This window comes from Crocodylus siamensis, chromosome 9, assembly GCF_052110815.1.
Source record: "Crocodylus siamensis isolate JL-2025a chromosome 9, ASM5211081v1, whole genome shotgun sequence".
In the NCBI taxonomy this organism is placed as follows: Eukaryota; Metazoa; Chordata; order Crocodylia; family Crocodylidae; genus Crocodylus; species Crocodylus siamensis.
The window spans coordinates 59,423,202-59,440,254 of NC_143403.1; the positions used below are offsets into that span (position 1 = coordinate 59,423,202).

A 17,053-nucleotide genomic window follows, 5' to 3' on the forward strand; every position below is an offset into this window, starting at 1 on the left:
CAACATCCTAAGGGATAGCCAGCACAGGTTTGTTGCAGGTAGGTCTCGCTTGACCAATCTCATTTCCTTCTACAACCAGGTGACCCATCACCTGGACAAGGGAGAAGAGATTGATGTCATATATCTTGACTTGAAAAGAGCCTTCCATCTGGTATCCCATGATCACCTCTTGGCGAAACTGGCCAATTGTGGCCTTGGGTTGACCAGGATCCACTGGCTGGGAAATTGGCTCCGTGGTTGGACCCAGAGGTTAGTAATAGATGGAAGTCACTCATCATGGTATCCTGGGACCAGTGGGGTGTCCCCCAAGGCTCTGCCTTTGGACCAATATTGTTCAACATCTTCATTTAATGATGTGGACATTGGAGTCAGAAGCGGACTGGCCAAGTTTGCCGATGACACCAAACTTTGGGGCAAAGAATCCACGCCAGAATACAGGTGGGTGATCCAGGCTGACCTCGACAGCCTCAGCAAATGGGCGGATGAGAACCTGATGGTGTTTAACACCAAAAAATGCAAGGTTCTCCATCTTGGGAAGAAAAACCTGCAGCAACCTTATAGGCTCGGCAGTGCTACGCTGGCTAGCACTATGGAAGAAAGAGACTTGGGGGTCATCATTGACCGCAAGATGAACATGAGCCTGCAATGCGATGCTGCGGCTAATAAAGCAACCAAAACGCTGGCTTGCATCCATAGATGCTTCTCGAGCAAATCCCGGGACGTCATTCTCCCCTTGTACTCGGCCTTGGTGAGGCCGCAGCTGGAGTACTGCGTCCAGTTTTGGGCTCCACAATTCAAAAAGGATGTGGAGAAGCTTGAGAGAGTCCAGGGGAGAGCCACGCGCATGATCAGAGGTCAGGAAAACAGATCTTACGATGATAGGCTGAGAGACATGGGACTTTTTAGCCTGGAAAAGCATAGGCTCAGGGGAGATCTGATGGCCACCTATAAGTTTATCAAGGGTGACCACCAGGATTTGGGGGAACGTTTGTTCACCAGAGCGCCCCAAGGGATGATGAGGTCAGACGGTCATAAACTACTACAAGACCATTTCAGGCTGGATATAAGGAAGAATTTCTTTACTGTCCGAGCCCCCAAGGTCTGGAACAGCCTGCTGTCAGAGGTGGTTCAAGCACCTACATTGAACACCTTCAAGAGCAAGTTGAACGCTTATCTTGCTGGGATCCTATGACCCCAGCTGACTTCCTGCCCTTTGGGTGGGGGTGCTGGACTCGATGATTTTTCCGAGGTCCCTTCCAGCCCTAATGTCTGTGAAATCTCGGACAGGTTTTTTGGTGCGGGGAGCATTTGTTTTGTTTACCAGTGATTAACGGGGTGAGGCCAGCTTTACACCCCACCCACCCATGGTTGACTTGGCTTCTTGATAAACTGCATTGCCTCATTTCCACTGGAAAAAACATAGTGGAATAGTTAATGCATGTTATGCCGTGACTAAACACACCCTTTTTTGTCTGTGAAGACACAGCCTACAGCAAAGAAATTCCAGGACTGTTTACTCGTAGTCTGTGTGGGCTGAGCTTAGGCAATTGCAGTCTTTCATGCCTCATGAAAAAGAGGCTGACAAATGTTGTTTTCAAGATTTCTGTGCTAGAAGGTAGTCTTTTTTTGTCTTTTTCCCTATTGGTTTCCCACATGGAATATGTCTACTTTTGTTTTCTCCGCTGCAGTGAAGGCTAATTTACACTTCCTACAGCCTGTCAGCAGGATAGCCTTCATTTCTAGGAAAAGTCTGTACTGAAAGGCAGAAATTCCACATCCAGGGAGTGGGTTGGTGGTTTGTTTATGCTTAGAGAAAAGAATGTCTCAGTTTTAAAGAGCCTGTGTGTGTAACTGCAGCAGGACACCAATACCTTTTGTCAGGTCATCCTGAGTACCATGTCTGCCTCCAACTCCTCCTCTGAAACCTGCTAATATATATGCAGTCTCGCTTCCCCCCTGCTTCCAGAAAAGACTTTCTCTCTCCCTTCTATAGTGCATAACTCTCTCTGCTTTAGAGAAGATAGGGCTGGTGCCTGTAAACACTCAAATTGATCAGCAAATATTGTTGCCATGGAGGCTAATTAATATAAGAGAATAAAGAGCAGGAATATTAGATGGGGATAGATAATAATTTACCAGTATGCTCCTTGAAAGTGAAGCTGACATAACTGTATCTGATAACCCATATTTTGAGGGCTTTTATTGTTTGCCTATGTGGTATTTTTATTAGTTTTGCCAGTAAAATAGCAGCCTGTCAGTAGCAGCTGTACAATTGTTTTTGCTGGCTGCAAAACAGCAAAAAATACTGTTGCTTATTGGGGCTTTATTTAGATTTGTTTGAGCCATATTGGAAAAAAGGGTTTTAAGAAGAGCTAATATTAAGGGATCTTCAGTACATTTCCTTTTTGGAGAAAAAGTGGTTATCAAAAGGATGTGGCATTTTAATTTGTAATTTGCTTCGGTTGCTTGAAGGGGTCAGCCCTGTAGCAGAATCAGCCTGGAATTTTACAGGTTTCCTGTGACTGAATGTCTCAGATTTGTAAAGGACAGCATTTCCTTTGTGTTAAGGTTTATGTAGGAACCTATTTCACACTGAGCCAGAGCTCTTTAAGGTAGAACTGCAATAAATGTCAATTTTAATTGTTGAATGCTGCTATAATATCAGCTAAAAACCTGAGTTACATCTAAAATTCCATTTCAGCATACCATAGTGATCCTAAGTCTATTTGTTCATAGTCCTTTTAAATCTGCTGGGGTTTTTTATTAATTCAGCCTGTTTCTCAGTCCTTTTCTTGCTGTTTTTCTTACTGTTGCACCATATCTAGGCTTATAAAAAAAAATAGGAAATTTTAGCTATTAAACTATTTAAATGCCACTGTAGCTGAGGCATGCTGTCTTTAATATAAATTAAGCAGGCAAAGTTTAAGTATGGGGGTGGGGGTGAGTGTTTACGTGCATTTTCTCATTTTCAATAGACTTTTTCTGAACCTGTTTAGACCAAGGCCTTAACACTTGACTTTTCTCCTGCTTTTCTGCAGCAGCTTTAGAATGAGGGAAGTAGACAATTTTCAGCTTAATGCATACCTGATGCTGTTACATTTCCATATAGGTTGTATTTTCTTGTCTGAAAGGCTGTAATAAAATTTTACTTGTTCATTTTGTCAGCAGTAATACCAGCTTGTTCTTAGTAACCAGATGTGATTTTTCTTGGATTGGGTAGGAAAATGAAAAGCTTCGTTTAAACTTACCCATACAGTACAAGAACTAGCAAAGTAGCTTCTGATTTTTCCAGTGCTTTAAAGCTGCTGCTGCTGTCATTGAAAGGACTGCAAATGCAGTTCCAGCTGTTTGAAGCACTGAAATTGCTCACAAAATAAAGCAAGCCATGGTTGCTATGAATGTGTGGGTTAAATGAGCTTCTGTGCTATAGTCTACCAATGAACACAGAAGTTTCTTTTGTGGCAGAAGACACTCATATCTGGATGATATGATTTGATAGGATCAGCCTTTTTCATTAAGTGCATAGTAAGATCCTATTGGCACCGACTCCAAGTCATGAATATAATTTGGACTACAGGTTGGAAGTAACTTGTCTTGAGTCTGAAAACATTCTTTTAAACCTTATTGCAAGTCTTGCACATGCATCCTATACAGTCTACAGTATGCATATGCTGCTGATTCCTGAGGTGGGATGATTTTTAGGTCATGTACTTCTGGAAATCTAATCAAAAGTCTTGGTTTAAGTGCAAGACACTGAGGCTGTGTCCATACGAGCATGGACGTTTGTTTCCCCAGGGACAAATAGCAGCAGGACACCTTGTGCTGTTGCTAGTTTTCCCTGGGGAATGCCTGTATCAGGTAGGTGCTCTCTTAGGTGAGGCAGGTTATCCTGGGTGTGGAGTAAGGGAGTCTGGGGCCAGCACTGGGCTGGCCCTAGCAGCCTTACCTGGAGTCCTGGGGGCCTTCTGGGGCTGCAGCAGCAGTGATCCTGCCTCTCAGAGCCTGACTGGCAGGTGGAGCATGGCTTCAGTTGGCCAGGCTCTGGTTCTGAGCAGCGCATGCTGTCCCTGCGTGCACCACTCTGCTTTTTATTTTATTTATTTATTTATTTTTGGGTGCAGATTTTTTTTAACCCCAGAATATGCAGGGGTCAACCTTGTGCTAGTCCCTTGCAGCGTAGAGGACAGCTGGGTGTGTGGTATGTGGCACTGTAGATGTGTCTGCAGCACCACATACCATATAGCTGCTCTTGTTTGGATGCGGCTTGAGTCTTTAAAGCCAGGTTCCCAGTGGGTGCTCTGTGTATGTCTACTTTGCGCTGGCTTTGTGATGCCTGAGGTCAGGAGAAACTAGGAGCTAAAATGGCAGAGGTGAATGTGTGAGGCATGCTCCGCCAATGACTGACTTATATCATGCTCAAGTTGGTAGTAATCGTGTAGCAAATTTTTTTTGCACTGCAGTTCAGTTTTTCTTTGGAGCGGTAGAGGGGAAAGGGAATGGAGACATAAAGATTCTAACAGGGAAATCTTGATTACTTATAAGCAAGAACTCAGGAGAGAGAGAGACACCAACAAAATACAGTATAATCTCAAAAATCCAGAATTCTCAAAAATTCAGCACTGCTCTGGAATCGTCTGCCACTCTCCCCAACCCCGGACACAGAGGGGGAGGCTTGTATGTGGTGGCTCCTGCCAGCATCCACCACCCCACGCTGCTGTTCCACATGCAGCCACTGCTCTGGGACCAGTCACCACTAGGGTTTCAAAAATCCAGCGTTTTCAAATATACAGCAGCTGCTCAGTCCCAAGTATGCTGGATTTATGAGATTATACTGTATTGCAAATATGTTGTGGAGAGCAGGGGGAGGAGGTTGTGAATAGTTCTATCCTAATGTAAATTGATTTACCTTTAGAGCACCTGAAAAATTTAAATGGACACTCACAAGTAGAACTAAGTGCTTGAGTTCAGAGCCGTGTTAGTATTAACAGGTAAGTTTCATCACAGAATGTAAGAGCATGAGGTGATATCTGGGGACCGAAAGAGTAAGAATGAGGGAACAGTTCAAATTGGACTTCATGCCCCTCCTAACCTTGCATTTTCAAGAAAGCAGGTGTTAGATTTGAGACCTTTGTAAAAACCTCTACGTATCACAAACACTCAGAGGCTGGTTTTGAGTTAGATTCCTGACTTAAGAGTCAGAATTCTTGGTGCCTCCTAGAGCTTCCCAGCTTTGGGAGCTGCAATGTTGCTGACATCAAATGAAGGCTGCAACTCAGTTTAAACTAATACCATATATTTTGCTCTTTCTTCCTTTCTTTTGCCAGCAGGAATGCACCCCCTCTTCTTACAGCAGCACTGATCCATGCAGCAACTGATGAAGTGCTACAAACTGATTTGTCTACTTTTGAGAAGTCAGGTGTGGAAGAAGAACAGGGAGACCAGCAGAGGTTGACCTGTAAGTAGCTTTCTTTGTGGCTTTCCACAAGCTGACTCCTGGAACACTTGATTGAGATGCTTCCCAGAGTACCAGGTTAGGGTGTTTCAGCAAGCAGCTGAGGAGAAGAGTTTTTATTGCTCTTCTGTTATGCATGTCATTAAGGGTGGTTTTGCACTTAAGATTCAAAAAGAATCTGGAGGCTAGGGCCAAGGTTTCTCAAAGTGGCTAGTGATTTGGGATGTCCAAATATATTCCTTAATTGGATCTCATTCCATAAAGTGCTAAAGCCCCCATTTCCTGAAAATCAGAATTGAATCCAAGTACAGGTAGCTGGTTTAAGAAAGCTCTTCTCTTGCTAAATGAGTTTTCAGCTAAGAGATGTTAAATGTTCTGAAAAATTATAAAAAGTTGTTTCTTAAAAAAATAAACTGTTCACTTCAAAATGTTGAACCAGGGGCAGTTTATTAATGTGCCTTTCAGACTGCAGTGGAATCAATGAGGTGTCTATTCTACATCTGTTAAGCATCTTGAATTCAATCTGTTTAAATCCTTTTGCCCACACTTAGGGTCATGATAGTAGCACCTGTAGTCCAAATTATATTGAAACTCTAGCATTAAGTCTGAGGAAACAAGCTTTTCAGCAATGTTTGTTGTGTTAGTCTCCAGAGAGAGGACTAGGTGATAATATGTGTGAACTTGTCTTAACCACTAAACTTTCTGTTTAGTGCCTCCGTTCACATAACAGCTTGCTGAAACTGGGGCAGAAATAACACCATACCATTGTGCATTATTTGAGCCCCATGTAAGAGACATTTCTGTCACGCTTAAGTCACTAGAATGTTGACTCTTACATTTTACCGAATTTCCTGTTGATGTTTGCAAACTGAGTTGGGGATTGGATGCTTCAGGAATCGGAAGTTAAGCATAGAAAATATCTTGTATTTAACCTAGACCATCCAGGATGAAGAGACAGTGTTTGTTATTTCACATTTTACTACAGCTATCTCCACTTTTGTTTTAAATGACCCACGTAATGGAGCTTCCACTTCTCTCATTGTGAGACTATTCCACTGGCTATGTGTTACAGTGTCCACAAGTCTTGATGCATTGCATCGGCTTTTCAGTGTCAAACTGTTACTTGGATTTATGCCTGTTCCAGTACCCTAAATATATTCTCTCCCTCCTTCATGTGTCTTGCAAACTAGTATCACGTCCCCCTCTTCATATGGAAAGAACTGGTTTCATATCTATTTGGCTGGGATCTAAATAGCAAGTGCTGCTCTCCTCCTCCAGAGCACACAAAAATGATGTTGTGGTAGACTTTAACAGAGAATGTGGGAAGGGAAAAAAATAAACACAATTGTTTCTAAATGGACAGTTTTGTTGAGGTATTGGCAGCTCTCTAATTCCACTGTAAACACTAGAAGCTATTCATTTTATATGCATCATGTCTCAGAATTGAGTTCATATTGTAAGTTGGCTCCATCTGCTGTGGCACTTGAAAACTGCAGGCCACTTAGAAGTCTAAGCAGTGATTCTCAGCAAGAGTGCTGTGAGATCCCTTCAAGGGTATTACGGGGTGCCATGCTATATCAGCATAATTAGGTCTGTAAACATGATTCATAAGATAAATCAAGAGATTTCAAATAGAAATTCAAAGTGTTGAAAACATTTTTGACTTGCTATGGTTTTTCTGAGTTCCTTGCAACAGAAGAATTGCTTTGTTATTTTTCCAGTCAAAAGCTAAGAGCCGGCATTTTCTTTAAAAAGACTCGAGGCCTAGAGTAATTTTGGAACATTACTGGCCTAGTTTAATGTTGCTATTTCTCATGAAGAGCTTCATGTGCTTCTTTATAGAACTAGCTATTGGTTCTGCCTTCCAGTCTGCCAAAGAATATTGTCAATATGTCACAACACGGTCTTCTGTCCCGTTGACCTAGCTTTTGTTATCTGTACTTACTTGATTTGTACCTCCATATTATGAGCAGTCTCATCAAAAGCAAAGGTACTACTAAGAGTAACTCTCGCATGTGAGTAAGGGTAGCAACAAGGTAGTAAGGGTGTATAAAGCTGTGGTATTCTTAGTCACTCCTTACAGATTGCAATATTTTCTGACCTTTTGAGCAAATCTGGCCTTTATATTCTACAAACTGCTGCAACCTAAAGCCTGTCTAGAAAGGAGAATAAGAGTGCAAGCTGCCCATGCTTTGTGAGGCGTTTTTACAGGCTGTAGGGATCATCCAGAGCCAAGTGCTGCAACTTTCCAAAGTAGATAGAACTGGTTGGGAGGAGATATAACAAACACTTTTTCCCAAGCAGCCCCTACTAACAGATGTCTTTTAGAGTCTGGCTGGAAAGTAAAGCCTTCTTGGTCCTGCTGACTGCTGTCCTCCAGGCTGAATCTTCTTTCTAGTAAACCAGGGATTTTCAACCCTTTTGGATCACTGTACCCCCAGTGGCTGGACGCTGAGTGGTGCGCAGCTGAATGCGGAGCAGTGTCAGCCACCACGTGTGAGCTTCCCCTGCCCCTCACGTCCTCCAGTTGGGCTGATATGCCCCGGGCCCTGCAGACCCCTAGGGATTGATGGCTCTGGTGGTGGCACTCCATCCCTGCCTGTCCACGCATACCCCCTAGGGCAGGGGTAGGCAACATTTTTTAGCCAGACTGCCAAAAAACCCACAATGTCTACCTTGGAAGTTGCCAGAGTGCCGACATGCTGGAGCCCGGAGCAGCTAGTTGCAGCCTCCTGGCTGCAGTTGGTCCATGGAGTCCAGCCTGCTTGCAGCAGGGCTTGCAGCCTCCCAGCTTCCTGCTGGGAGCATCTCTGAGGCTGGGAGCGGCTGCTTGGATCCCGGGCTGGTGGTGGTGGTGTGCCAAGCAAAATGGCCTTGCGTGCCATGCTCAGCACGCGTGCTAGGTGTTGCTGACCCCTGCCCTAGGGCCTCTCAAGTACTCCCTATAGTAAACTGTTTCACAAAGACATGGAGGTACAGTTTGCCTGCCAGTGATGCATGCAGATTTGCCTTTATTCATATCCAGTTGATTTTTTTAATTTTAGAGATTGAGTGTTCTGGGGGTAGAGGTCATTGAAGTTAGAGCTATGTAGCCAGATAAGCTGGGAAATCACTGAGTAGAAATTGTATTGGCCCCATGTAGAATTTGAGTATATTTAAATAAGGGGCTTTCTTATGAATCTGAAAGAGATACCAGAAAAGCAGACCATCCAAGAGGATGGGCAAACATTCCATCAATTTAAACAAAAGTGCTGAAGGTCTTGAGTCAGGATAACTGGTACTCTGCACTCAGTCCATTAACGGTATAAAGCTTACATAACTAATAAAAGCAGGGGAGCAAAATTCTGGGAGGTGGTGGTGTGAAACAGAAAATGATTGCTTGAAGAAGGGTGTTTGTGCTTGAAAGTTTGCAAAGAACTTTTTTCCAACTATTTAGTTGGTCAAATAAAAGATATCACACCTACCCAAAGGACCTTGCCTGCCAAACAGAAAATGAGATATATGAGCGAATGTGTTCCTGGCGTGAAAGAAGATTGAAGGAACTTCAGGTGCTGATCTTTCACACAGTAAGGATCTTCAACCAGAGGTGTTATGGAACAACTAGTGGAACAGTAAGGCTTGATGAGAGAAACAGTAATTTGTTAGACTTGCACTGCCTAAAGTGATTAAAGCAAAGATTCTCTGAAGCCATAAAGAAGAGAATCCTACTGCATTCTATTTTCATGCTCCAGTAAACTGTCTTCCTAACCGCTGTCCTCTTGTTTAACTACATGATGATGATCGTGATGACCTTGCATTTACAATAGCACCCTTTGTCTAGAAAGATCCCAAAGTACCTGACAAATCCTGTCAACAGAGTGATCTGCAGTCTGTCTGTCTGAATGGCTCTCCTCAGCAATTTTAGTGCTTTCATCTATGAGGTGAAATGCAGCAGCAGCATGACAACATGGCAAGATTACATGCTCTCTTGTGCTTACTGGGTTTGCTTTTTTGTTTCATCTCAGCCTTTGGTTAACTTTGGAGAGTGTGGACCCTGGATCAGTGAACCTGGTCTTGATCTTATATCTGACATAACCCAAAAAGAGATTATCACTGTTTAGGAATTGCGAGTAGTAAAATGTCCATAGGACAGACATTTTTCCAAAAGCCAAATGAGTAACTTTCATCCAGTCCTGATGTAGCTATCTTATCTTTGTGAGATTTTTACCATTGTTTATTCTTCTGTTTTCCTGCAAATGGCGGAAGGAATATAGAACTGAGAGGGACACTGGGTCACTGAATTCTGCACCCAGCATTTTAGGCAACCAAATGGTCATAATCGCTTTCATAAACTGATCATGCTCCATATTAAAATTAATTAGGTTATTTGCCTCCCACTCTTCCTAAATGAACGCTTGTTCCAGAACCCCATTCCTTTTTATGGTTAGGTACCTTCTTCTAATAGACAGTTTAAACTTATTCAGATCCCACCAATGCATACTTGTTCTTGTGTTAATATTGTTCTTCAGCACACGCTTCTCTTCTGCCCCTCCCTTCTTACTGGTATTCACTCACCTGATGTATTTATAGGGAACAATTATGACCACTTTTTTTGCCAGTTTAGTTAAGCCAAGCTATCCTCTCATAAGATAGCATTCCAGATCTTTCTAGTAGATATCCTCTGCATCCTCCAATTTGAACGTGTCTTTCTTGGACATGAGTGACCAGGTTTTTTACACTTCATTTCAGGTGTTGATTTGCCAAGTGCCTGCATAATGTCAGTAATACTTCTCTGTTTCGGCTGGAAATATCTCGTTTGATTTCCAGGCAAGATCATATTTGCCTTGTTCACTCCTGCTGATGGTTCCTAGCTACCATGTAATCATTAATGCTTCAAAGAGTTGCACAGACATAAATCCCTTCAATAAAAAACAGTGACATTCCAAGGCTGAGCCAAAATCTTCTTTAACTATTCCATGCAAGATGCTCCGATTGCATCTTTCACTGTATACAGTATGTAGCACAGTAGCATATCATCTTGTAAGTATTACTGTAATACAAGTAACTAGCATGTATTGATTTACTATTTTAACAACTCTTTTTAAAAGAATTTGGGCACGGGATTAGACAAGTATTATGGTAGACCAAAATACCACTGGTATGTCAATTAAATATATTTTAATATGTTTAAAAAACTTGAATTTATTAACCTACCTTCACGTTATTTAAATGCCTATGGAATTTAAACGCATAAGGAATGTTGGTTAATGAAATGTATCCTCAGTCTTGGAGAGTAACAATTTTGCATTTTTAAACTATCTTTAACTGTATATATAGTCCAGCTTCTGTAGCGATCATGTTATATGTCAATATGGCTGAGAAGTGCATTCACTACATTAGCAGAATTTAAATACCTTGCTTATTAAAGTTTTTTGAATATAAGCAAATCAAAAGTGATTGGATGATGTAATAAATAAAAATTCTTTTCATTCTTCAAGAACAAAGAATTATGTGAAGTTCGACATCCAGTGTTCTGGATGAAATGAAAATGCTTGAGAAACTGGAGTTGAAAAGGGAATTCTGAGACGGCCTTAATGTTAGCAGTGTTAGCAACAGTCACTATAGCATAGAAATAGAGAAGGTAGTTTACAACTCTGAAGTTCTTTACTGACTAAAATAGAAAGCACTCGGATGGTTAGCAACATGCTTTAGCTGTATAGATATTCCCCTTAAGCTCTTTAAACCAGTTGATTCATCACTGAGTTCTTGCTTTCACAACAAAACTTTAAATTGCTACATACTCTGAGAGACCCTGCCTTGCTAAGCTAGTTGTGATCACAAATACCACAGTATTCAGTCTGGTGAACAATAAACTTGGATTAATCACATTTGAGATGTGTCCAGGAAAGGATTTGAGTGTCTGGTGTGCTTTTCATTTTACAGTCTATGGTGGTGTAATTCTGCTCTGTAATGGCAAAGGGGCAACATGGCAGAGATGTTCTTCAATCCCTTCTGGTTTTACCATACTATAATCCACCCTCTGTGAAAGTGATTGAGGACAATAGCTTAAACTATGAAGATCAACTATAGTCTGGCTCTGTTGGGCTGTTGCGCAGCTGACCCCAAAATTGGCCATTGTTTTCAGTGAATGTAGTTCAGCTGGACAAAAGTCTGGTTTAATCCAGGTTAATATATTTGTGTCCAGGACAGAAATAAACCCTCCTCACAGTTTTAAAGGCTATCCTTACCCACACCCAGTTACTTTCTTTTATAAAGGGGTATGTTTCCACCAATATGCATAGCATACTGGACTTGTAATTCCCTATGACGGGCATTGCATGTCTAACTTTCCAAACAGATTTAGGTCCCTATAGTGATGTTCATTAGTTTATATCTGTTAAGAGCTACTAGCTGTTTGATAGCCTGTTGAACTTTAGCAGTAACTGCTAGTAAACTGATGAAGGAAAGATTTTTGTTACTCGTAATATTGTACTGTTGCCCATTATTGGCATTATTTTCAAGAGTTTACTCAACTCCTGCCAGAAATTTGATCCATATAGATAAACTGACACATGCTTAAGAAAAGTAGGGCTCAGATACCTGGCAGGAGTCAAATAACCTCTTGGGAATAATGATTTCCATGGTATCCCAAATTGATGACTTTTGGAGGCAACGTACTATATAACCATTGCATTCCTCTTTCTAAAATCAGTGGATTATGGGGAGGGATGGAGATCAGCATCTAATTCAGAGACCTGCTTGGATAGATTATGTTGAGACTGTACGCATAATCCTATAGAAGGAAACTTGCAGGAAAGAATAAGGGGCAAATGATGGGGTAGATAAGAGAGAGAAGAAAAATGAATAAATTCACACTCAAACGTACAACCAAGTTATATTTTTGTCTTTGTATTGTCAGTGCTGGATGGAGTTTCCTTGCAGCGTTATTTCTTTAATAAGCTCCGGGACATCTGCTGTGAATGGCAGAAGCAACTGCCACTGCTGAGGCCACTGAAGCGCTTCCTCTTTGTTTCTATCCATGCTATACGCAATAGTCGCCGAAAAATGGAGGACAGGCATGTTTCTCTCCTGGAATTCAACCAGCTCTTTGGCATGATGGTGAGTTTTTGTGTCACAACTCACTCTGTCAAGAGAGGTCAGTTATAGTATTCAAATACTTTTAGTCACAAATGGCTTAGTAGCAGAGGAGCTGTAGGATGTGCTATGAAAGATTCATTGCCATCTGCTCATTATTAAATTTGTGCTGAAGCAAAGATCTGCTATATATCTGTACTTGGGTTAACTAGTGCCCTGACATAGCAGACAGTTGGTGGAAGTACAGTACCACACAAGGTGTGTGGCTGGAGAGGGGAACTAGAAGGTGGGGTTGCCGCCTTTTGCAGAATTGGTGCAAAAATGAGAAGTAGCATTCTGGTGAGGATACCTGGGAATTAATGAAAAAGCAGTAGGAATAAACAACACCCCCAGCTGGCTTTTTCAATTTTAGTCTATTTCAGGGGTGTTACATCATCAGCAATAAACAAAGAAAAGTAACCTAATGCTCCTGTGAAATATATGTTCTGTTTATTTTACACAAGGATTGCAAACAGTCTGAGCTTACACAGCAACAAGTTGGTGGAAGAGTCCCAAATAGGGCTTGGGAGTCCTAATACCTATTCTTTAAGTCTGTTTGCTAAGCCATGCCACTCTTTCCTTTTGTTCCCAAGGGAAGTCAGTTACATGTGTCAACACAGTGTAGTGTGAGCAAACATCTCTGCACACTCTAGCTTTCACATGCACGTACAGACTTGCGTTTATATGCTTGAATCAAATAAAGTCTGGCAATTAACTTTTATTTCTGAACAATTTGCCTGTCTCCCCTGTCAAAAGGATGACATTGATCGTGCATACTTTGCTGTATTTGATGGCCATGGTGGAGTGGATGCCGCTAATTATGCAGCAACTCATTTACATGTTAACATGGCACTCCATGATGAATTCCTTAAGAACCCATCTGAGGCCCTAAAATGCTCTTTCCAGCAAACTGATGAAATGTTCCTTCTCAAAGCAAAAAGAGAGGTGAGTGAATGGAGATCGTTCTTCTGGGTTTAAGCAACTGGAGGCTTGCTCAGCTGACAGAGTAAGCATGAATGGTGTTATGCAAAGAAGATTGTTGTACAGTTGCCTTTTTTGATTCACTAATAGATCATAAGTGAAAATTATTTTATTGGTCCAGATCATACCCCTTTGTCTAAAAAATAAAATAAAATAAAAATAAGTCCTCAAGATCAAAGAGATGGAAATTTGGAAATGAATGAAGAATGATTTAGAATTCTCAATCTATTTATCCCAAGTAATTAAAATAACCTTTTTCCTGCTTCTCTTATAAAAAAAAAAAAAAAAAAAAAAAAAAGGTGAGCTTCAATTGTGATCTTACACAGTTTTACAATGAAAAGGAACATCCGCCCTTCCCCACAATGTAGGCTGACCTTTCTTCCTCTGGTCCTTATGTGAACATTGTTACAGGTGGAGGTAGAGGTAATTGATAACTGGAGGATGAGATTTTTAACTTACTTAAATTGGATTTTGAGTTTGAAGGAGCTAAGCAAACTTAGTGAGCTAAAAGTCTTCGGTCTTCTTAGTAGCTGCTTTGGAGCTTGAGGAGTCAGAACATTATAACAGGGATGGCTCAGTAACGGACAGTAGTAGATCAGTGAAGAACTGTTAACCACTCAGTCTGGGAATGTTTTCTTTGTAACCAGTAAAGCAGAGATGGGGTGGCTGTATCCATTTGTCATGTGTGGGAGGGATAAAGGGAGATTCACGTTGAACTTCAGTGGCAAAAACCTTTTGAAACTAAAAGATGCCCTCCCCTGCCATTCAAAAAAAAAAAAAAAAAAAAAAAGCAAAATGTCCTAAGCTGTTTGAAACTAGTTATTAGAGTTAATGAAGGAGAAGGGAAGGAAAAGGATCAGCTACCCAGAATATTTTAATATGCATATTAATACAATTCATATACAGTAAAAGCTGTGTTAACTGGCATTTTACTAACTGGAATACTCTATTAACCAGAATTTCTAGTTTCCCAAGCAGGAAAGTCTGCGGGGGAAGGGAGGAAGAGAAAAGAAGGGTGGGGGGGCTGGACCAGACAGGGATCAGGAGGGAGTGGAGCAGAGCTGGGCCCAGGATTGGGGCTGGGGTCCACTGCACCCATGCGGCTCTCTAAACCCCTGGACCCCCATGCTTGCCCTGCCAGATGCTGCGCAGCTGGGACACAGCTGCGGCTTGTCTGGTGGGGTGTAAGGAGGGGTGGCAGCTCCCACCACTGCACATGTCCCGGGAGGCATGGGAGACGTGTGCCTCTGGATCTAGGCAGGCCAGGGTGGGTTACTGCTGCAGGCTGGGACTGGGGCTGGGGCAGCACTGGGCTCTTCCCAGTCGGGTGGCTGTGCTGTGTTTCAGGTGAGTAGTGGTGGTGCTGGGACTGGCCTGCCTCACTGCCCAGCCTGCCCAGTGGCGGGAGGCACTTTGTGCCGTGCCCCATGCCACACCGCTTTTTGAAGCAGCAGCAGCGGGGCACAGAGGTAGGGAGCAGAGCCCAGCCTGCAGCTGTATCCTGCCTTTGCCCTGTGCACAGATAAAAGAAAGTAGATCGAAAGAAACTTACCTGCCTGCTGGGCCAGCTGCAATCCTGGCTGCACAGGGTATATGTGCTCGTCCCGTCCCATGTGTCACGCATCCTGTTCCCTCCCCACCCCCGCTGTAGCAGTTTTATAGTGTTTTATATGACTGTTTTTCATTAAAGTGGTTGGATAACTGGAATTCTTAGATAACTGGCAACTCCCCTTACCCCACTCATGCCAGGTAACAAAGCTTTCACTGTAATATGAGGGGTTTCTTTTAAACCTTATCATTTATTTTTTGTAGCCCTCTCAGGATTGTCATTCACAAAGATATGCATTTTTGCCTACTTAACAAGATTTAGTTAAATATAAGTTGTACGTATTGACTTGCACTGCTATTTTCTCTTGTAGAGACTGCGGAATGGCACAACAGGTGTGTGTGCCTTGATTGTAGGGAACAGATTACACATAGCCTGGCTTGGGGACTCCCAGGTAATGTTGGTGCGGCAAGGAAAAGCTGTGACCGTGATGGAACCTCACAAGCCTGAAAGAGAAGTAAGACTGTTTTATTTGCAGCTGTGTTCTTATAAATGTAATTAACTTGATTTTAGTTCAAAAACTTTAAATGAACTGATTGATTATCTGTTGTGTTAAAATTTCCCCTTTTGAAAAAGAGAGGGTGAGGTCAGAGTGAACTAAAGCCAAAACATACAATGATGAGGGGAACCATCTACTTGCTCCTGTAGTAATGATTGTGGTGGAGATGGGGATTCTGTCCTTTTTTTCATGAACAAGCAGCGATACATTCATGGGGAAAGTGACTTGTTCAAAGACACTCAGCTATACATTGCAATACAGGTGTCCATCGTGGGTTTTGTATGTGCAAATTTGCTCTTATGCAGTGACCCTTTTTATACCAAAAATTTGTTATATGCAAGGTAAATTCATTCATGCAATCGGTGTGGTGGAAGCCCACAGTCAGCCGCTTTGTGCGGTGCATTGTGGGAATGACACACACCAAAATATAGTCTCCTGTGTGGATCTGTGCTCCTCGCTCATTGTCTGTGACACACGTTTCTGTAGTTGCTATCCCCATTATGGTAACATTCACTACCTCTCTGTGATTGTGTGTACTGTCTGCTGTTGGTGAGTACCAAAACTGTCTTGTAGAAGTGGTAGAAATGGGTCTGGGAGTCAGTACAGTCGAGGTCTTGGAACACATTCCTATTTGTTACATTGTAAAATGGGTTCTCGTTATGCGAATTAAAGTTATGGGCTGTTTTCCAGGAGTGCATGTACAGCATAAATGGAGGGAAACCTGTAAAAGAAATTCAAGCTTCATTAAGCACACTTACTCTTCTGTTCTGATATCCATTTATTTAAATAAAAGTCTTTGCTGTTTGCATCCCTGTCATAAGTATGCAAATTGGAGAGGTTTGAGATTTTAATTTGCAACACTGGCTAGCAGTTAAATTAGCAAGACCTGGAATAAGCTTTTGTGTGTAAAAACTGAATGTTATCCTTTTTTTAGGATGAAAGAACACGTATTGAGGCACTGGGTGGCTATGTAACTTACCTGGACTGCTGGCGGGTCAATGGAACCCTTGCTGTTTCCAGAGCTATTGGTAAGCAGGCCACTGAAGTTAATCAAACTGAATTATATATAAAAACATGCAACTTGCAGCTCTATAAGTAACTAGTAAAATATTAGCAAATGATTATTTGCTCAACTTGGGCCAAGTGGTAAATTGCCTTTGTTGCTGGGGTAATGCAATATTAAATTTATTTGATCAGCAAAGTCTTAGCAGATTTTGAAGGAGAGAGGAAAACTAGTTCAGTTCTTTTTTGAAACTTCATGTTAAAATTGCCCAACGTGCTTGGACAGTGTGTTGTACTTGAAACAACAGCAGAGTAAAGAAATTTTCACTCTGCCCACAGATCTGATGTCTGAATATCTTTCAGTAATTTATTTCATCATCGTGTTATTCACCAATTCTTC

At 41.9% G+C, this 17,053-nt stretch overlaps 1 protein-coding gene across 2 annotated transcripts in view; it reads left to right on the forward strand.

The window, feature by feature from the left end:
• The window catches only part of PPM1F (protein phosphatase, Mg2+/Mn2+ dependent 1F), a 41,641-nt gene that overhangs the window by 14,477 nt on the left and 10,111 nt on the right, over positions 1-17,053 (forward strand). The window contains exons 2-6 of one of the 2 annotated variants that reach the window (XM_090062446.1): positions 5,325-5,455; positions 12,351-12,550; positions 13,322-13,510; positions 15,466-15,609; positions 16,586-16,679. In XM_090062446.1, coding sequence (XP_089918572.1) covers positions 5,325-5,455; positions 12,351-12,550; positions 13,322-13,510; positions 15,466-15,609; positions 16,586-16,679 — 758 coding nt within the window. The remainder of the gene's footprint in view (positions 1-5,324; positions 5,456-12,350; positions 12,551-13,321; positions 13,511-15,465; positions 15,610-16,585; positions 16,680-17,053) is intronic. The other variant, XM_090062447.1, reaches the window with a different exon arrangement.